The 17,502-nt window shown below is 40.8% G+C and overlaps 1 protein-coding gene across 2 annotated transcripts; it reads right to left on the bottom strand.

The window, feature by feature from the left end:
- Positions 1 to 1,481: 1,481 nt before the first annotated feature.
- On the bottom strand, positions 1,482 to 16,329 carry LOC116054582 (solute carrier organic anion transporter family member 1C1-like). 2 transcript variants are annotated; one of them, XM_031306199.2, is made up of 16 exons: positions 16,234 to 16,329; positions 15,843 to 15,906; positions 14,690 to 14,842; positions 12,713 to 12,854; positions 12,433 to 12,565; positions 12,217 to 12,341; positions 8,850 to 8,996; positions 8,492 to 8,590; positions 7,507 to 7,740; positions 7,172 to 7,336; positions 4,667 to 4,862; positions 4,363 to 4,528; positions 3,414 to 3,598; positions 3,031 to 3,095; positions 2,646 to 2,763; positions 1,482 to 2,488 (listed from the first exon to the last, which is right to left on the bottom strand). In XM_031306199.2, the coding sequence occupies exons 3-16, from the start codon at positions 14,792 to 14,794 to the stop codon at positions 1,930 to 1,932; spliced, it is 2,439 nt and encodes an 812-aa protein (XP_031162059.1). In that variant the 5' UTR covers positions 14,795 to 14,842; positions 15,843 to 15,906; positions 16,234 to 16,329; the 3' UTR covers positions 1,482 to 1,929. The 2 variants fall into 2 exon arrangements, with proteins under 2 accessions (XP_031162059.1, XP_031162058.1); XM_031306198.2 differs by lacking the exon at positions 16,234 to 16,329 and having other exon boundaries at positions 15,843 to 16,186.
- Between the last annotated feature and the right edge of the window lie 1,173 nt (positions 16,330 to 17,502).

Below are 17,502 nucleotides of genomic sequence, written 5' to 3'. Positions count from 1 at the left end.
GTAGCCAGTGCCAGTAAAGGTATTGCTGCTGTGGCCTCTGATAATGATGTTCATGTTCATTATTGTTAACTCGGACTGGAAGTGTGTCCAATATTGCATGGTGCACTACTTAAACAACATCTAATACCTGCGCACAATTGGAGGAACACAACTCACGGTCACAGAGATCTCTCTGAGAAGCCCTCACACACACATGTAATCAGTGTGTGTGTGTGTGTGTGTGTGTGTGTGTGTGTGTGTGTGTGTGTGTGTGTGTGTTTGTGTGTGTTTGTGTGTGTCTGGCCGATGATGCATCCACAGACAAAAATATACAGTTAACGTCAGCAACACCCACCTGTACTGGGAACAGTTGGTTAATGAATGACTCTTTGGTCAGGAATGGTGGTTTGTTGTTTTGTCTGACTAATATTGCTAATTTTTTTCTTCCAGCCTAATTATTGCACTGATATCTTCTCTAAATTAATGTGCTTATAACATGTTTTTGAACATTATGAAGCTCATACATACAGTTAGGCCAAATGGTGAGTTTCCCATTTGTGAATGTTGAATCGTAGTAGTTCTGGGATTCCACTAGTGGCGGTGTACACAACAGTGGTTGAAAGAAGGCATTCAAAGAGAGAGAACTCAAAGTGATCTTCAATTTTGGATATATTTTACTACTATATATGCAACTAATGTAAGACATGAGACCTGTGCCTGTGTCCAGACAAACAAAGCTCACTTTTATCCATACTTTTAGCTGCTATAATCAATATTTTTATATCAACAATGGATCAGAAAACATGTGCAACAGCAACAGCAAACAACAGCAATGTGAAAAAAAGGCGTAGCTTGTGTTGCCAAACACACAGAGATTTATCACCTAACTCTGTAGATGCTCTCCACTTTACAGACCCTTATAGTATCTTTCAACTAATTGTTTTGGTTTTACGGCATGCAACTTTAATGTTTTGGTTCACTCTCACAGCTCTCGTCAGCATAATTTCCATACGCAGCAGGCAGCAAAAAAGAAGTTCTAACACACCGGCTGTACACTACCTGCCCAAAACCAAATGACAGACCGACAGTTAGCAACTAGCTGGTGAACATAGCAACGCATTAAGCAGCTAGAGAGCCAGATAATTCCCTCAGTTGTTGAGGGAGCAAACCAGAGTGAATATTGGACTTACATTCATTAGGTGGCCAGAAACACGACTCCAGATGAGTTCAACGTTATAAGGTGATAATATGCCAGCATTGTATAAATGTACACCTTGCTGTGCTCCCCCCAAGTTACCAAAAAAAATCAATTACTGCAGGTTTAATTAACAATGTCACACCTGACGTTTAAAAATCAATTTGCACTTTTAGCACATAAAGCCACCTGTGAGGAACCTAATTTTCACGTTATTTGTGTCCACAGCATTATAGTGTGTTAGCATTGGTTTGATGTATGTTGCTGTGCATAGAGCTGATCTGCAAAATGTAATGTGGCAATAATATCACACATTCAAGGATTCATTTATTGACGTAAAAAGAAAAACATTTATTTCGGCCAAGACTCTATAATGTTTTGGAAATTGCAGGGCTGCTGTGTAATCATGTACTACACAATATGTAATACACAAGTCAATATTTTGAATTATTGTTGGTCAATGTGCACATCCGGTGCTATTCCATTTTTATACGTCAAAAAGTAGGACTGTACTATTTTTCTACAGCTGTGAAAATAGGATCACTGGTAGCCCATTTCCTCTTCAGGACTAAGTGTAATAAAACAGCTCTATACTGTAATAAAAAGGGGAAAGAAATACTGTTAGCATAGAGCATGGTACAGCCCAGATGAAAAAGCAATCCCTCTTGACAATCCAAGTAAATGTGACTTTTAGCCAAACTCACTAACATTCACGGTCCCAGTTGGCCACGTTTGAGAACACATCGGTGAACACTTTAGTTTTGTGGGCCGTCAGTTTCTTTAGTGTGTGTTGTTTCTTTCTCTAACTCCTTGTCATCTGTGAGACGGTCCTCTTTTTCCAACCGTGCATTCGTCCCCTGGCAAATCTCGTCTTTTCCCTCTTTCACCTCCTCCTCTGACTTCAGCCCATCCATCTCCATCTTTGCCTCCTCACTTGGAAGAGGGGTCAACTCAACAGTGGTCTCTGTTAAGGATTTGAGCTGTTGTCTCTCCTGGGTGTTATCTAAGGAGCTAGGTCTGCCATCTTGGTAGAGCTGCTCTGTTCTGTGAACCTCCCCTCCCTCCTCCAGATCTGTTGCGATCCCTACCCAAACTTTGGGAGCATGAGGTGGTTTTGGAGTTTTAGGAGCGCTGGACTGGCCCTCAGTAGGGTTTGATGGGGCTTGAAGTTCAATTGACTTTGAAGCCTTTTTATTCTGCGTCTCTGGTTTTCGCTCTGGTTTCCGAAACTGTCGTCTGAGGAGGACGATGACGGCAATGATGAAGAAATACGAGGAACCACTGAGACATGTGATCAGACCCAGGAAGATGATCCTGAAAATATAGAGACAAAAGATGCACAGAAGGCAATAAAGGGCAGATATCTGTATTGTTATGGTGAAGAAAGTGTTGGAGAAACACTCAACACTTCTATTAGCAAATTCATTTTAGCAATCACGTTCTGTTTGCACATTTGTGGCCAATGGCGTACCTGTACATCTCAGAGTCATAAATGCGACATGTCCCCCTGCCCCCGCACTTTTTGACTGACCACTTCAGGCAAGTTGAATCAATCAGGGCTCCAAAATACACGGGTGCAGGAAGTCCACCTACAGACAAAGTATCGCCCAAATATGCACTGTTACATATTGCAATGGAGAGGAATATTGTGTCCCTCCTCAATCATATTTCTCATATGATCTTATTTTGACTGCCACATGCCAAACTAATACAAAAATGTGCACTCAAACTAGACTAAAGGTGTCATTTTTACCAGAGGAGGGAGCTTTAGTTTTCTGCTTCAGAAACTGTGCTAAAATTGCAAAGCAAGTAAAAAGATTTATTTCACAATTGCAATTGAAAGCAATAAGGCTTACCAAGAGTCCTAGTTACCAAGGCCTGGATACCCAGTGCAAGAGATTTGAGCTCTGGTGAGATGCATCTGTAATTATAAAACAACACAGGGTCATTTGTATAAATCCTTTTGTAGAAAGATGCTATGCCAATCAGTGTCTTTAAAGGAATAGTTAAAAAGATATTTTGGGTAAATATGCTTATTTGCTTTCTTGCCTAGCGTAAGATAAGATGATAGATACCACTCTCACGTCTGTATGCTAAATATGAAGCTGCAGCATCAGAACGATGATGTTTATGATGTCACTCACGACTCACTTAGGTTCAAATCATAAGAATGATCTACAGTAGTGCTAATATTCCCACTTCTCATTATTTCCTTCTTGCCAGGAATGGATACACAGACCGTATGATGACCATGTAGCCAGGTGTGGCTCCCAGAGCGTTGATGAAGGAGCTGAGAACAGACACAGCCATGTAGGAGGTAAAACTGCGGCTGCAGTCCTTGGCATGCGGACACTGGCCCAGCCTCACCGATGTACTGCTGCCTGCTGGGAAGGAGGCGGACACACAGCTACAGTTGTGGAAGACCTGGTATAGAGAGAGAGAGAGAGAAAACACTGGAAATTAAGTGACAAACAATGACAACAAAATAGTAGATGAATGACTGGATAAACAGGTCGCAGAAAAATGTGGGAAGGAGTTGAGTATGGAGTATAGGGGCTACACTTATCTTATGATAACCTTATCAATAATCAACCATTAGGTGACAAATGTGGTTATTTACAGAATTCTGACATGTGGGACCTTAAAACAAAAAATGTGATGCAATAATGAGAAATAAGTAATGCAGTTAAACTGAAAGGGCTTTGAATCTGATATTGTTAGTAATTCCAGAGAAAAGAACATGAATTTATGCTTTGATAAAGTAACTACTTGACAGAGAGAGTTGATGAACAGGGAGAGAAAGTGAAGAAATTAATATTGTAATACTTTGGAGTTTGTAATTGCCTGTGCACACGCTGAAGAAGAGCGCTGCCCAAAACGTCCGTTGTGTGGCAATAAACTTTTAATTTGGAGTGCTGTCCGAGTAGCTGTATTTATAATTATTTGGAGTTGTCATGATTCAATTCTTTCATTCAGTGAAATGTTCAGGGCCGGGTGTGGACTGCTGAGGAGTGTTTCTTTGGAATAAGGGTTGTGGGCTGCATGGTATGGCTGATAAAACTATGCTTAATCAGTTTATGGTGATGCTGCTCAGAAGCTTATCAGGGTGAAAGAGGATTTCCCAATCATAAAGAGTTCCTATTTCTATAAACACTGTATGTTTATGTATCCACGAGTGCAGCCCTTACTGTGTTCTTGCCGTATCCACTGGAGCCGAGGCAGCCAGCCAAACATGGAGAGATGTAGGTGATGCCGCTGTCTGAGCACACGGGGTCCCACTCGTCTGCTGAACACGAGCAGTCTCTGTTACACTCCGAAAAGAGCATATCCATGTCGGATGATATACTCTGCGTCCTGCAGGGCAAAAAGGGTTTCTATTTTATACTTGCTGCATTGTATTTTGAGGCTGTGAAAAGGACTTCCTTTGGTATATTATTTTGGTTTGTTAAAGCTGTGGTCATCTTCACACACCCCTTATGTCTCATCACTGACCCGTTGTATGAGATGGTGAGGCCAGCCATGGGAATGTTATCACACTTGGTGCCAAACTGCAGCAGCAGGAGGAGGTATGCCATGAAGGATGTGGCAAAAGAGAGCTGAGCTCCTGACACCAAACTCAGTTTATACCTCTTCATCAGCAGCCCTCCCAGGAAGATCCCCACAGCCACTGCTGGCAGGTTCAACACACCTAGAAGAAAAACACAGAGGGGGTCTAGACACTGGGAGGCCCCTCTTATAGTCGGAAGTCTCACACTATCAGACACCCTATAATATTTTTCTCTATGAGTGTTTAAGCTTTGAGCAGAAGCACTCAGTGTACCAGGAGACACCAGGCACTGCCAACTGAAGCGCTGCCTTTTGAACTTTATCTCAGGGATGCAAACTGCCTAATCATAGAACACTAATCATAGATTATGTTTAGGGCTGTCAAACGATTACATTTTCTTAATCGCGATTAATTGTTGAATTTCTATAGTTAATCACGATTAATCACATGTTTTATCACATGATTAAAATTCTATTATTTTGCATTTCAGAACTGTTTTTAAGTACATATTAACAATGGAAAGCAATTCTTACTAGTGTATCTTGATTGGGAATCAAATGAATGCAAAGAAAATGACTTTATGAACTTGACTTTAAGATTTGTATTTGTTTATTATATATTTAATCTAGTCACACATTTGACTCTAGAGTCAATATTAGGGCTGGGTATTGTTTGGTTTGGATACCGGTGCCTTAACGGTGCCTGAACCGATACCTTTGAAGAAAGTTAAAAAAAAAAGAAGGGTACTAAACAGTTGGCGACATTAAAGAACGGCTTGTTTATTGCTAAGGCCATATCGTCAAAATTAAATGATTTAATAATAATGTAATCACTATAACAATAACTTATTTCACTAGTAAATAGCTGTTGAATGACAAAAACAACCACCAGATGGGAAAAGGGCACTTAACAACAACTTTGAATGCACCACGAGGCTGTAAATTACCAGTTTCACTGAACGCACCGTCTGTGTTTTTCCGACAACGGCAGCTGCAGATCGGTCCCAGTGTCAGAATCCTCTACAGTGAAATACAGACAAACTTTACACCGTTTAGCGTTAGCTGTCAACATTGTAAACATGTTTAATCCAGCTACTAGCTAGGGGTAGGCTAACGTTAGCTGCTTGTCGAGTATAGTGTTAACTAGCGTCACGTGCAGCAATGTTTCTGTTGCCTGTAACGTCTGTTTCAGAGCATCAGAGAGAAGTGCAGACATATCAGTGGCACCAGAATGAGGCACCGAAATCCACGTTGCTATTCCTGTAGCGGCAGGATGTGTTATGAGGAAGTACGGCAAAATAGTAGCCTGCAAAGCCGAGTGAAGTGAAAATAAATTAATAAATGGCGGCATGCGATTAATACGATTAAAAAAAATTAACGCGTTATGCTCAACCCTTAATCGCATCGCGATTAACGCGTTAATGCTGACAGCCCTAATTATGTTGTAACTCTCTTACAGAGTGTGTGCACATTGCTTTATCTGTTTAAACGTAATCAAACATTTAGCCTTGTAGCCTAGAAATCCAGACCCAAATCCGAAAGATTAAGGGCCTGGCTATGAGTAATGAAAATGGCCCAACTCGAGGGGCGGCACCAAGCATGCATTTGAAAATATCACTGCACGCAATTGGATAACACTACGACCAATGTTTACTGACTGATTCCGGACTTCGACATCGCAGCGCTGTCGTCATCTGTTTAGCTCGCCTCTGGCCCGCCTATATCAGATATACCGATGTGATCGGTGCAGCTCGGCTCTAAGGGCATAGGTAATGAGCATTATTACTGAATGCCAGAGTGACTCGCTGAGCAAATTCAAATTGTGCTCTCATGAGAACTCTGGATTTCCAGGGTAGCTCCCAAGTGAGAAATGTTCACTCTTTCTTTACACACAATACACATATTTGCTTTTTTGCTGAGAGTTAATTGAGAAGATTGATACCACTCTCATGTCTGTGCGCTAAACAAGAAGCTACAGCCAGGAGACTGTTAGATTAGATTAGTATAACGACTGGAAAAAGCTAGCCTGGCTCTGTCCAAAAGTTTAAAAAAGAAAAATCTGCCTACCAGCACCTCTAAAGCTCACTAATTTAAACAACATATCTCAAAAATTAACAAACAATTTAAAATGTTAAAAAGACAAGCTAACTGTTTCCCTGTTTCCTGTCTTTATAGTATGCTAAGCTAACTGTCTTCTGGGTTTAGCTCCATATTTAGCATAGAGAGCGTTTTCATACAGTCTATGGTAGACTCTCAGCAAAAAAATGCCACTAAATATATTTCCCAAAATGTCTTATTATTATAATTATGTCTGTATTATTTAAAAAAAAAAATCTAATCGAAAGCTTGAATTCCATAACCAATACATCAGACCGGCACATACGGGCAATAGCCTCGCTATGGGAAGAGCAGAGATGCAAATGTATAAGTTTATCTATATTTATTTTTCACCTATGAGGAAGTTGGCTCTGGATGCAGACTGTCCAAACTGTTGCTCCATGTATTTGGCTTTGAAGGTGAACAGGCCAATGAAAGAGTTGAACTTCAGGATGCTCCCACAAAGGAGCAGGAAGTAGGCAGGAGTTCCCAACAGGCGCTTCAGCGAGGGGAAAAACCCTTTGGGAGCACATCCAGGGAAAATCAAGCAATGACCATAAAACTGCACTCATGCTGTAATCTATTATAATACCAAATCTGTACTAAATAGTGAATTTGATCTGGAAATGAAATAACGTATCATCAGTGTTCTGTTATAGGAAGAAGAAGAAGAGGAGGATTGTGTCAACCTTTAGCGATGTCAGTCAGCTTGAGGTTGTGATTGTTGTTGGGGGCATCCTCTGTCCCATCTAGGGTCCCACGGGTGGGAGTTGGCTTGCCGTCGTCTCCCTCTTGCTTTAGCAGCGAGCGAGGCAGGAACCAGAAAGGAATGCTGGAGATAAGGAGGAGGGCGGAGGACACCATGAAGCCCATCCACCAGGCGCCCACCCAGCGGGCATCTTTAGGAGTGATGGTCACACTTTCTGGATGACAGGAAAGAGCATTTGAGTGAGTACACAGCGGGAACAAGAAGCCTGATATACGTTTAATTTATCACTTTCATTTGCAATTTCCATCTGTCAAATCCTTTGTGTGAAGTGACCATATAGAGTGTTGCAGGGATGGTGTATTTCCAACTTGGAAGTAAGCATTGCCCTGGTTCCCTCGATATAAAGCAAATTTTTCCATTTTGCCAGAGTCACCATGTCTCTTCTGTCAAAACATGATATTCTAGCCAAAAAGCGTTATTCCCTTTAAATCTGTCGGCCTGTCTACACATGAGGCGTTTCATTCTAAATTCATTGTAATTTTTAAAAAGCAATTACTCCTTGATTTCAGAGAGAGATAGACTAGAGCAGGCTTCTCATTTCTACCTGGCGACCGTCAATTTTATCAGGTGAAATGAAGACTGTCACCAAACACGACCAATTTTATCAGTGGTAGCTGGCTAGCTAATTTAGCTAACGTTAGCTTTTAGAGACTAACAATGACTGATACATACTTATTTTTTTAAGAAAAGTTTTTGGCCGTTTTAGGCCTTTATTTGTATAGGACAGCTTAGACTTGAAAGAGGAGAGAGAGGGGGAATGACATGCAGCATAGGGCCCCAGGTCGGAGTCAAACCTGCGGACACTGTGTCGAGGAGCAAACCTCTATATATGGGCGACCGCTCTACCAGGTGAGCTACCCAGGTGCCCATATGTACTTCTTTTAAAACAAACACATTACACTTACCGATATCAACATATCCAATGTCAACATATAGTTTGGCACAATAGGAGCCCAGGAGGAAACCAAACATGGGGCCCAGGAGAGTGATGGTCTGGAGACAAGCTGCAAATAACAAAACAATCAATAAATCGATAAACATTTTGTATGATGAGGTTTGGAAGAGAGGAGGTGAAAAGAGGGATTTTATTAGAACTCCAGTGGGAATACATCTGGTTGAGAAGGTAAAGGACACACATCACCAGAAAATACTTTCAATTTACGTGTACTTTTTAATAAATGTGTCTGTAGGTTAACACAATTTATGTCATTTGATCCCTTTAAAAATCCCACTGGAAACCCAAAATGAGCAAAAATACCTTACCTATATAGAAGGGTGAGTTTTCCGCTTTAGCAAAGTCGTCGATGTAAGAGATGCCCAGAGGTGTGACCGGGGTTTCTCCGATCCCCCGCAGAGCGTTCCCCAGGAACACATAGATCCACATGTTGGAACCAGACTCTCTCACACAGGCTCCATAAAGACAACACACAATAGGAACACATGATATTGATTTTTTTTTTTTACAAAGATCTAGTTGTCACAGACACTGCTTTATAACATCGCTGATGTATTTTAAACAATTTTGTTTAAAATCACCAAAGATCAGTGCAATTCCTAAACTCAAATGTAGAAAAAGCATCCGTTTTTACAAGTAGCTCAAATCACAACGCACTGCATGTGTGTGCATGTGTGTATTGTCTGCACTATTCACAGAGATTCTTATCATAATTTTGTTTCTAAAAGAAGACTTTGGTGCATGTGTATCAAAAGCCCCCCTCCCATTCACAAGTTATTGAGAAAAAGAAACTAAAGGCTCAAACCACAATGTGGTGCTGATTCAAAAGCTTACATACCACATGTACTGTATGTGACTTCCATATTCTGTTTCTTTCTAAATACATCTCAGCCGAATGGCTGAACAGGATCAATACATTATATTCCGTGGGTGTATGATGTGTTTTTGAAAGAAGAAAAATGTATTATTGCTCAACAATAGAAAGGCTGAAGTAGCATCTCAAATATTGAAGAATACATAAACATATATGTGTCCAAGCTGAATTTATTATCATTCAACATTACACATGTCTGCTTTCTCAGTGATGCTATATGACCTGATGGTCCCACGTATATTATTCTGGCTTTCTTTTTTCAGCTTTCAGCTCTTGTTGTGCTTAATCTGCAGTCCACACACAAACCGATCTGGCACTGTTCATGTGAATACTGCAAGAACTGTCAGGTTCAAATTCTAGACGTTTTGACTGATCATTAGCCACCCAAGAGGTGTAGCTTCGGGGTGAATAACTTTAGCGGCTGTGAGCAGAAGGTAGTAGACGGCACGGGAGGTGAGTGGCTCTGAAGCTCAGTCCAGGATCAGTGCATTCCAGGGATGGTTGAAAGAAAGCCAGTGAGTTGTTAAGGTTAATGAACCAGGTTTCATGTTGAAGGGGCGCTATGCAGTTTTGGCCATTTCTTCGCTGTTTTCTTGTTTTTTGTTCGCAGGTTTCTCTATAGAGCTCCCCCTACAGCTTCAGAATAGATATTTGGCAGCTCCTATGTTTACTCGTGTCTGACTCCTCGCTCGGTCAGTCTGCTGTTTCCTCTTTCTCTGTTTCTCCGACAATGCTTTCCTAGCTTTCTGCTTCTTTCGGCTCAGCCATGACAATAGTATGAAAAACTCCATCGCTACCTTGTTAGCCGGTTCCTGAATGGGCGTATGCGTGCAGTGCCGTGAAGCACTTGTTATATCGTGAGACCTGATATCACGCGATACTTCCTGACACTGAGGCGTCGCCGGCCGAAGGTTGTAAGGGTGGTTTTTCTGCTCACAGGCGCTAGGGGGAAACGGGACGACCACCATTCAACTCATATAACCATTCCAATGACTCCGAAGCTGTTCAGTTAAGGTAAATTAAGCTTAAAAAGGGTGGTCTCTATGTATATGCTACTGGCAAAGTTTCTTGTTCACTGAGCAGAGGAAAAGGCATCTACCTAGTATTAGTTTATCCCGATTGATTCGTTTAAACTCCATGAGTAGAAAGTAATAACCAGGTTGACAGCTGACTTTTCCACCCATGTGACCAGTACTGTACGTGTTTTATTGTTAGGTTTGTAATTCTTGTGCTATACTTCTTCTTCAGTTCAAAATACAAGTGCAGATATGTGACTTTGTAGGTATTGATGTAACAACTAAGAATATATAGCAACACTAGCAGCATTTGAGTTTCAAATTTGCACGTTTTAATGAGTGTAAAATGAGGAGACTGTCCTCTGAAAAACGTCACCATATGTCGTCTGTTCAAGCAGCAAATACAACACATGTCTAGGTTTATAGTGCAGGGGCCCTCTAGTGGCCATAGTAATTATGATGGGAGCAAAGCAGGAAGTAAGGTGACAAAGTATAAGCAAAGCCCATCTACGGAAAGCCATTCCACTCCCTATTCAGCCTCATTGTACCGAATTTGGTTGCAGTTCCACCAGAGTTCCACTGGGGGTGATTGCGGTCCAGTGCAAAATGAATGGGACCCTATGGAGCTAGACGGCTAAATTTGTGTCTTTCGCCTGATTGTCGGTGAGGAATCTCAGATTTGATTGTAGTTTTTGCAAGTTCAACATGGATTATAGGTTGAAAGTTGAATGAACTAGTACTTATGTCCTTTCGATTTCTTACAGATTGAGTCGTTGTTGCCCATAACACGCTAGCATTCTGCTAATGAATGCTGATTGGTCAGTGAAGGACTGATTACGATCGGAGATCCCGCTTGATGGCATCCGAAGCAGGACCAGAATGTCAGAGTGAATATTTTGGCGTGGTCTTTAAAACATTAGTAGACCTCTTTCTAGCACGTGTATTAACAGGGAGAGCCTAACCTGTCAGCTGTGTTGTCGATGCCTCGAGAGAAAAAAGGAAGCGACTCAGAGCTTGCCGTAAAGCAGTATCTCTGGCCGTATATGTGTATGACGTCATTGACATTTTAAAAGGCTTTTTAGAACAAAAAAGCCACTTTAAAAAATCTAACACCCAGCAGGGTGTATTTTCTTAGCCTCCCCTTTTGAATGCAACATTCAAATTACTAGACAAAAAATGATATCCTGAGAAAAGTGGATTTTGAGGGGGTAACCATACACCACCATTCATTTTGCACTGGCATGTGAGCGCCCCCTATATGGAATTCTGCAGGAACTGCAACCAGTTCAGAAGCCGGAAGTAACGAGAGAGTGGAACTTCTTCCCTTATTAGAAATTCTTTGGTATAAGAGCGCCAAATTCTGTGTACGGAGGCAGGTTGGGGGTGGTGGATAGGTCAAACAAATACAGGATGTTTACTCTAAAGACCGGGGTTTGTGTCATGTTTAAAAAAAAAGTAATTTTTTTTTATTACTTTATGGAACAAACAAAACTACGTTACGTTCTGCATCCTGCGCGACTGTTACGTTCTCTTAGATATGAGGACAAAAAAACGCTACCGTGGGTCCTATGTCCTGTCATTGCTAAGGGCACTTATTTATGAAACGCTCCTATGGGTCGTATTAGAGGGTATGAATGAACAACCTATATGGTTTGAAGATGAGTGTATACTACCTTGCATAAAACTGTTGCTTATTGAAGATTTAGATTAACGGACATCTACATTAATGATGGAAATCATTTTGATGGCAACTATTTGAACCATGTGTGTAGCCCACTGTCTTACCTTTGTTGTCTTCCACAGAAGGCTCTATCTGAATTTCAGGTACTTCTGTTTTCAGTGGATCCGTACAGGCAGCGATGTTCGCACTGTCATTCTGGAAAACCTGAATGATTGTGTTGTACTTGTAGCTGTGAAAACCACAATGAGACATTTAAGATCATTTTTAATCATTTTTGTTTTGCAAAAGTTTCTAAAAATTGGGCGTTTGTTGATGTTTACCGTCCCATGAAGAAGTGTGTCAGGCCGGTGAGAAAGGACCCTACAGCCATGACGAAACAGCCCACGGCAATGAATCTGGGCCGATGTAGCTTGGCCCCAAAATGGCTGACCACAGCAAGAAACAACAAGTTGCCTACCTCCAAGAAAAAGAAACCGAGAGAGCAGAAGAAAACCCTATACATTTAGAGAATCGTCAGCTACAGAGTCACACAGAAAACGTGGCAGAAACAACTGATCAGATACACAAAAGATTAGGGTTAAATAAACAGATCAATGGTACCCATCTCAAAACTGCCATCTATGAGTCCAATGTGCATGCTGGAAAGGTCGAAACGTCTCTCAATCTGGGTGATGGAGCTCTTCATGTAGGTTCCTGCCAGAGCCTTGGAGAAGGAGGCGAAGGACAGCGCCACAATAAACAACTAGAAAACACAAGGGAGAACATAAGTCATCAAAATAGGCTGATCTGTATGAAAAGTTGTCTGTCATTTTCTAATAAATATCCACCATTTAATGATATAGGCCTGTGGTTTCTGCCTCCTCCTCTGCAGCCTCCACATCCTTTGGATTTGAATCTATGTATGGGCACCCTGGAGTTCCTTTATTACTAAATTAATTCCCATCTGGGATTATTGCAATTCTCCTGCATGTTCTGCTATGCACAGTATTTCACCTATTACGCTGTATTGCTACAGAGCATTTCATTTTCAGCTTTATAACTTGATTGGGCTGGACTCAATCTGACAGGTCTGGACCACTGTGAATTCTCTTGAAAATCCTTAATTAGAGCTTATAAACTGTGTGTATATTTTATTTTACTGTTAGGGTTTATTTGGTGATGATTCTGAAAATTTGCTTTTCAATCCAATATCAACAGACTGAGCTCCGGACCCATGAGGAAAAAAAGTCTTGGGTGAAATTGTTGTATAGATGTGTTTTTGGGAGAAACGCTCCATTAACTTTGTACATTTTGATGTAGTGCTGCAATCAGGCAAGTTCGAGTTCCGGCCTGATACTGAAGTGTTTGACAAAAGTTGATATGCTGATCCAGAGCAGAAATGTGGCCTGCAAAGATTTTCAAAAACATCAAGATCAGCTCTTGGCTTGATTCAACCTAGTTTTGGGGGAAAGCATATCTCTATAAATGTTCAATTGACCAAAAACTGATGACACTGCGTTTGACATTTTAAGCATTCCATCCATTTCCCATCTATACACGCTTATCAAAGTTTGTCTGCTTGCTGTGAGGGGGCAGTGTTAACAACTGCACCATCGTGTTGCCTTTTAGGCTTTTAATTGATGTTTTTATGTAGAGCGATTTACCCTGATGGCATCAACAGAATGAACTTTAGCCAAAGAATTTCTAATAAAGGAAGAACTTCCACTCGCTGGATACTTCTGGCTTCTGAACTGGTTGCAGTTTCACTCTGGTTCCATATGAGGGCTCAGAGGTGAGTATAGAATGAATGGTGATGTATGGAGCTATACCCCCTCAAAATCCATTTTCTCAGGATATCATTTTTTGTCTAGTAATTTGAATGTTGCATTCGAAAGGGGAGGCTAAGAAAATTCACACCTAGATTTTTTTAAAGTCGCTTAAAAAGCCTTTTAAAATGTCAATGACGTCATACACATTGTACGGCCAGAGATACTGCTTTACGGCAAGCTCTGAGTCACTTCCTTTTTTCTCTCAAGGCATCAACAACACAGCCGACAGGTTAGGCTCTCCCTGTCAATACACGTGCTAGAAAGAGGTTTGCTAATGTTGTAAAGATCACGCCAAAATATTCACTTTGACATTCTGGTTCTGCTTCAGATGCCATCAAGCGGGATCTCTGGTAGTAATCAGTCCTTCACTGACCAATCAGCATTCATTAGCAGAATGCTAGCGTGTTATGGGCAACAACGACTCAACCTGTAAGAAATCGAAAAGACATAAGTACTCGTTCATTCAACTTTCAACCTATAATCCATGTTGAACTTGCAAAAACTACAATCAAATCTGAGATTTCTCAACGACAATCAGGCGAAAGACACAAATTTATCCGTCTAGCTCCATAGGGTCCCATTCATTTTGCACTCGCCTGTCACTCCCAGTGGAACTCTGGTGGAACTGCAACCAAATTCGGTACAATGGGGCTAAATAGGGAGTGAACAGGCTCTCTGTAGACAGGCTCTGCTTTAGCCCATGAAGAAGAACAGAATTACAGGTAACCAGCAGAGGAGTGTTGATTACAGAAAGCTTTTAGTTTTTTACTTTGAGAGTGGAGATGCCTGAGCGTTTCCTGGTCCCCTGATCAGGGACACACAGAGCCTGCTGGCTGGTCATCTTGTCTCCGTCTTCGGCTGCTGCTTCCTCCATCCTACACTCAACGATTGTCTGCCGGTCTATCTACCTGTCCTCAGGCCACTGCAAGAAAAGCACACATCGACAATACATAGATAATGAGGTCAGGCTAATAATAAGGAAAATGGGTTTTGACTGAATTCACTCTTTAATACTATGATGTGTTAAATCACAACATTTTTAACAGCTTATATTATCTCCAGTAGTGAAGTGAATGGTAGACCTACTTAAAGGAAGAGTTTAACATTTTGGGATATAATCTCATTTCCTTTCTTGCTGAGAGTTAGAGGAGAAGATCAATACCACGGTCATGTTTGTATGGTAAATATGTAGCTGGAGCCAGTGAGCCTGTTAGCCCAGCTTAGCATAAAGACTGGTAACAGGGGTAAACAGCTAGCCTGGTTCATTTATTTCAAAGCTAACAAAATCTGCCTATACCAGCACCTTGAAAGCCCACTTATTGACACTTAACATCTCATTTATTTCTTGTTTCTTCATGCTAAGCTAAGCTAACCAGTTGTTTGTTGTAGCTACATTTTTATCTCATCCAGCTCTCGAACATGAATAAGAATATTTCCCAAAATGTCAAACTATTTCTTTAAACTTGGTCTATCCACTCATTTCATATATCTCATGCATACATTTTGTATATTTAAATGTATTCATAGTACACGTAGTATCTAACAATTATTAATTTCTGAAAAATGTAACTGATTTTTTTCAAAAATTGTCAGTTGTTTACTTACAGTAATGATAATCTGCAAATAGACATACTTTTTCATAGTTTTTCAGTCATCACTACATTAGTAATCTGCATAATAATGTATCTTACAATATTGGACAGTTTAAAGGAGCTCAGATTCTCAGTCATTTGCTACAGTATGAGCATATAAAAGTACCATTGTAATGTTTAAAAAGAGATACATTTTAACAATCAGTATCAACTTATAAGGAGGTTTATGGTATTGTAGTGCAGAGTTCTGGTGCAAAGCCAATCCTGTCACTTCATTCTCTAATGTCTGAATTTGTAAAGTGAGTGGGGAAAAAGCAGCTGTACTGGTACCTGTGGTAACTCCACCAGCGTCTTCTCCTCACAATCCTCTCCGCTCAGTCAACTTCAGGAGCTGCTGTAGGTTGAATCCATAACAGAGAGGAAAATGGTTTCTGATATCAACTCATTTGTCCTCTGGAAAACCTGAGAGGGTAGTCCGGGGGGAGGGGGGGAGCTAATATAAAGTACTCAATTAACCAGTATGTGTTTCACCTCATAACTCCAATAATCCTACTCAGGTTTAGCATAGTTAATACTCAGAAGCGCAGCCTGCCTTTAAAGTCAGATCCAATCTTGGCCAGCGAGCCCCGGTCTTATCGGAGGAATTAAATTATGTTATACATAGAGAAATAGATTGCAAAATCACTACTGCAAAGCAAACTGAGGAAGTTTATCAAAATACCTAGTGCATCTCCAGGGCGGGGGGCTGTCTCTCCTCCTACTGAGAGGAGGAAAACCTGCTCTCCCCAATCTCCTATTCTCCTGTGTGAGGTCAGAGCAGTTCCTTGGAAGCAGCGGGACAAAGGGCCTCACACATTTTTATTCCACACACATGGCCAGTCCAGGAGGGGGACAGCAACAAGAGGGGGGAGATGGAAAGGGGAGACAGATTGGTAACTTCAAACCAGGCTCTTTGGATTTATTTATTTTTCCCAAAGGCAAAATAGTAGATGCTTGTTGCTTTAAACAGGAATTTTTAAAAGAACTGTATACAAAATCAGGTTAAGTCATGTCAAGAATATATATCATTATCTCCTAATAACACTTAAAAAAAAATACATATTGCACTAGGACACTTTAACCTGAAATCAACCCCATTCAGATTTGCTGAATTGCTTTGATGAAGATGCTTAAAAATGGAACAAAGTGTCAGTATTAACAGTGTGTCTCAGTGTAAACCTTTCAGGGAATGCTGTATTAGTCCAGTGGCCGGTGGGGGGTTCAGGCAGCCAGGCAGCAGGTCACTCAATCAGCTTTGGCCCTGCACAAATTCCAAAGATTAAGATTAGAGCATTCACATTCCTGCACAGCAACAGTGAAGGAAATGTTTACCACTTTCCCTATTCTGAAAAAATGATACTTGGCTCTGGAATTTTGCATTTGGTGTTTTACCTGTCTTTTGTCACTGTAGCTAGTTCCAGGTGCTTTCAGACAGGAATGCAGTTTGTCACTGCATCAGGGCGCCTTGAGATCATTTGCAAGTTAGTACATAGATACTGTTTTTAACATGCTTTTCAAAATTCTACATTACAAAATGTCCTGTCTGGCTGGCTATAGTGTGTACAAATAGAAGCTGAGACACCTTCAGTGGTATTGCAGTACCTTTCAGTGGATATTTTGTTGTAGAGTGTAGCCTGCTGGTGAAACCAGACGCTGCACAGTCTCACAGATTCATGAGCAACAAGACATTGAGGAAAAATGAAATTATGGTAGGTAGATAAAAGAAATTTAGGGTATGAATACAGAAGAGCTTATATCATTTCCATTTAAGGCTAAAATAGAAAAGTTGACGAATTTTAAAATCTTACCTACACTAAAGCAAAGCATTACTGTGCTATTGGTGACAAAAGGGTTTAGCAATCATACAGTATTGTAATTACTGGTCATAACAGTTGCAGTAACCATAAATAAAAAATAAACATTTAGTCCATTAAAAGAAAGAGTGTTTGTG

This window comes from Sander lucioperca, chromosome 20 (assembly GCF_008315115.2).
Source record: "Sander lucioperca isolate FBNREF2018 chromosome 20, SLUC_FBN_1.2, whole genome shotgun sequence".
Classification (NCBI taxonomy): Eukaryota; Metazoa; Chordata; class Actinopteri; order Perciformes; family Percidae; genus Sander; species Sander lucioperca.
Note: the sequence above shows the minus strand (reverse complement) of the source record. Positions and strands in the feature narration are given on the sequence as shown.

Coding starts and splice junctions, on each gene's coding strand:
- LOC116054582 (XM_031306199.2), bottom strand. CDS start 14,794: ATGGAGGAAGCAGCAGCCGAAGACGGAGACAAGATGACCAGCCAGCAG. Junction 3,096..3,413: donor GGCTACATGGTCATCATACG/GTCTGTGTATCC, acceptor TTATAATTACAG/ATGCATCTCACCAGAGCTCA. Junction 2,764..3,030: donor CTTGGTAACTAGGACTCTTG/GTAAGCCTTATT, acceptor CTTTGTCTGTAG/GTGGACTTCCTGCACCCGTG.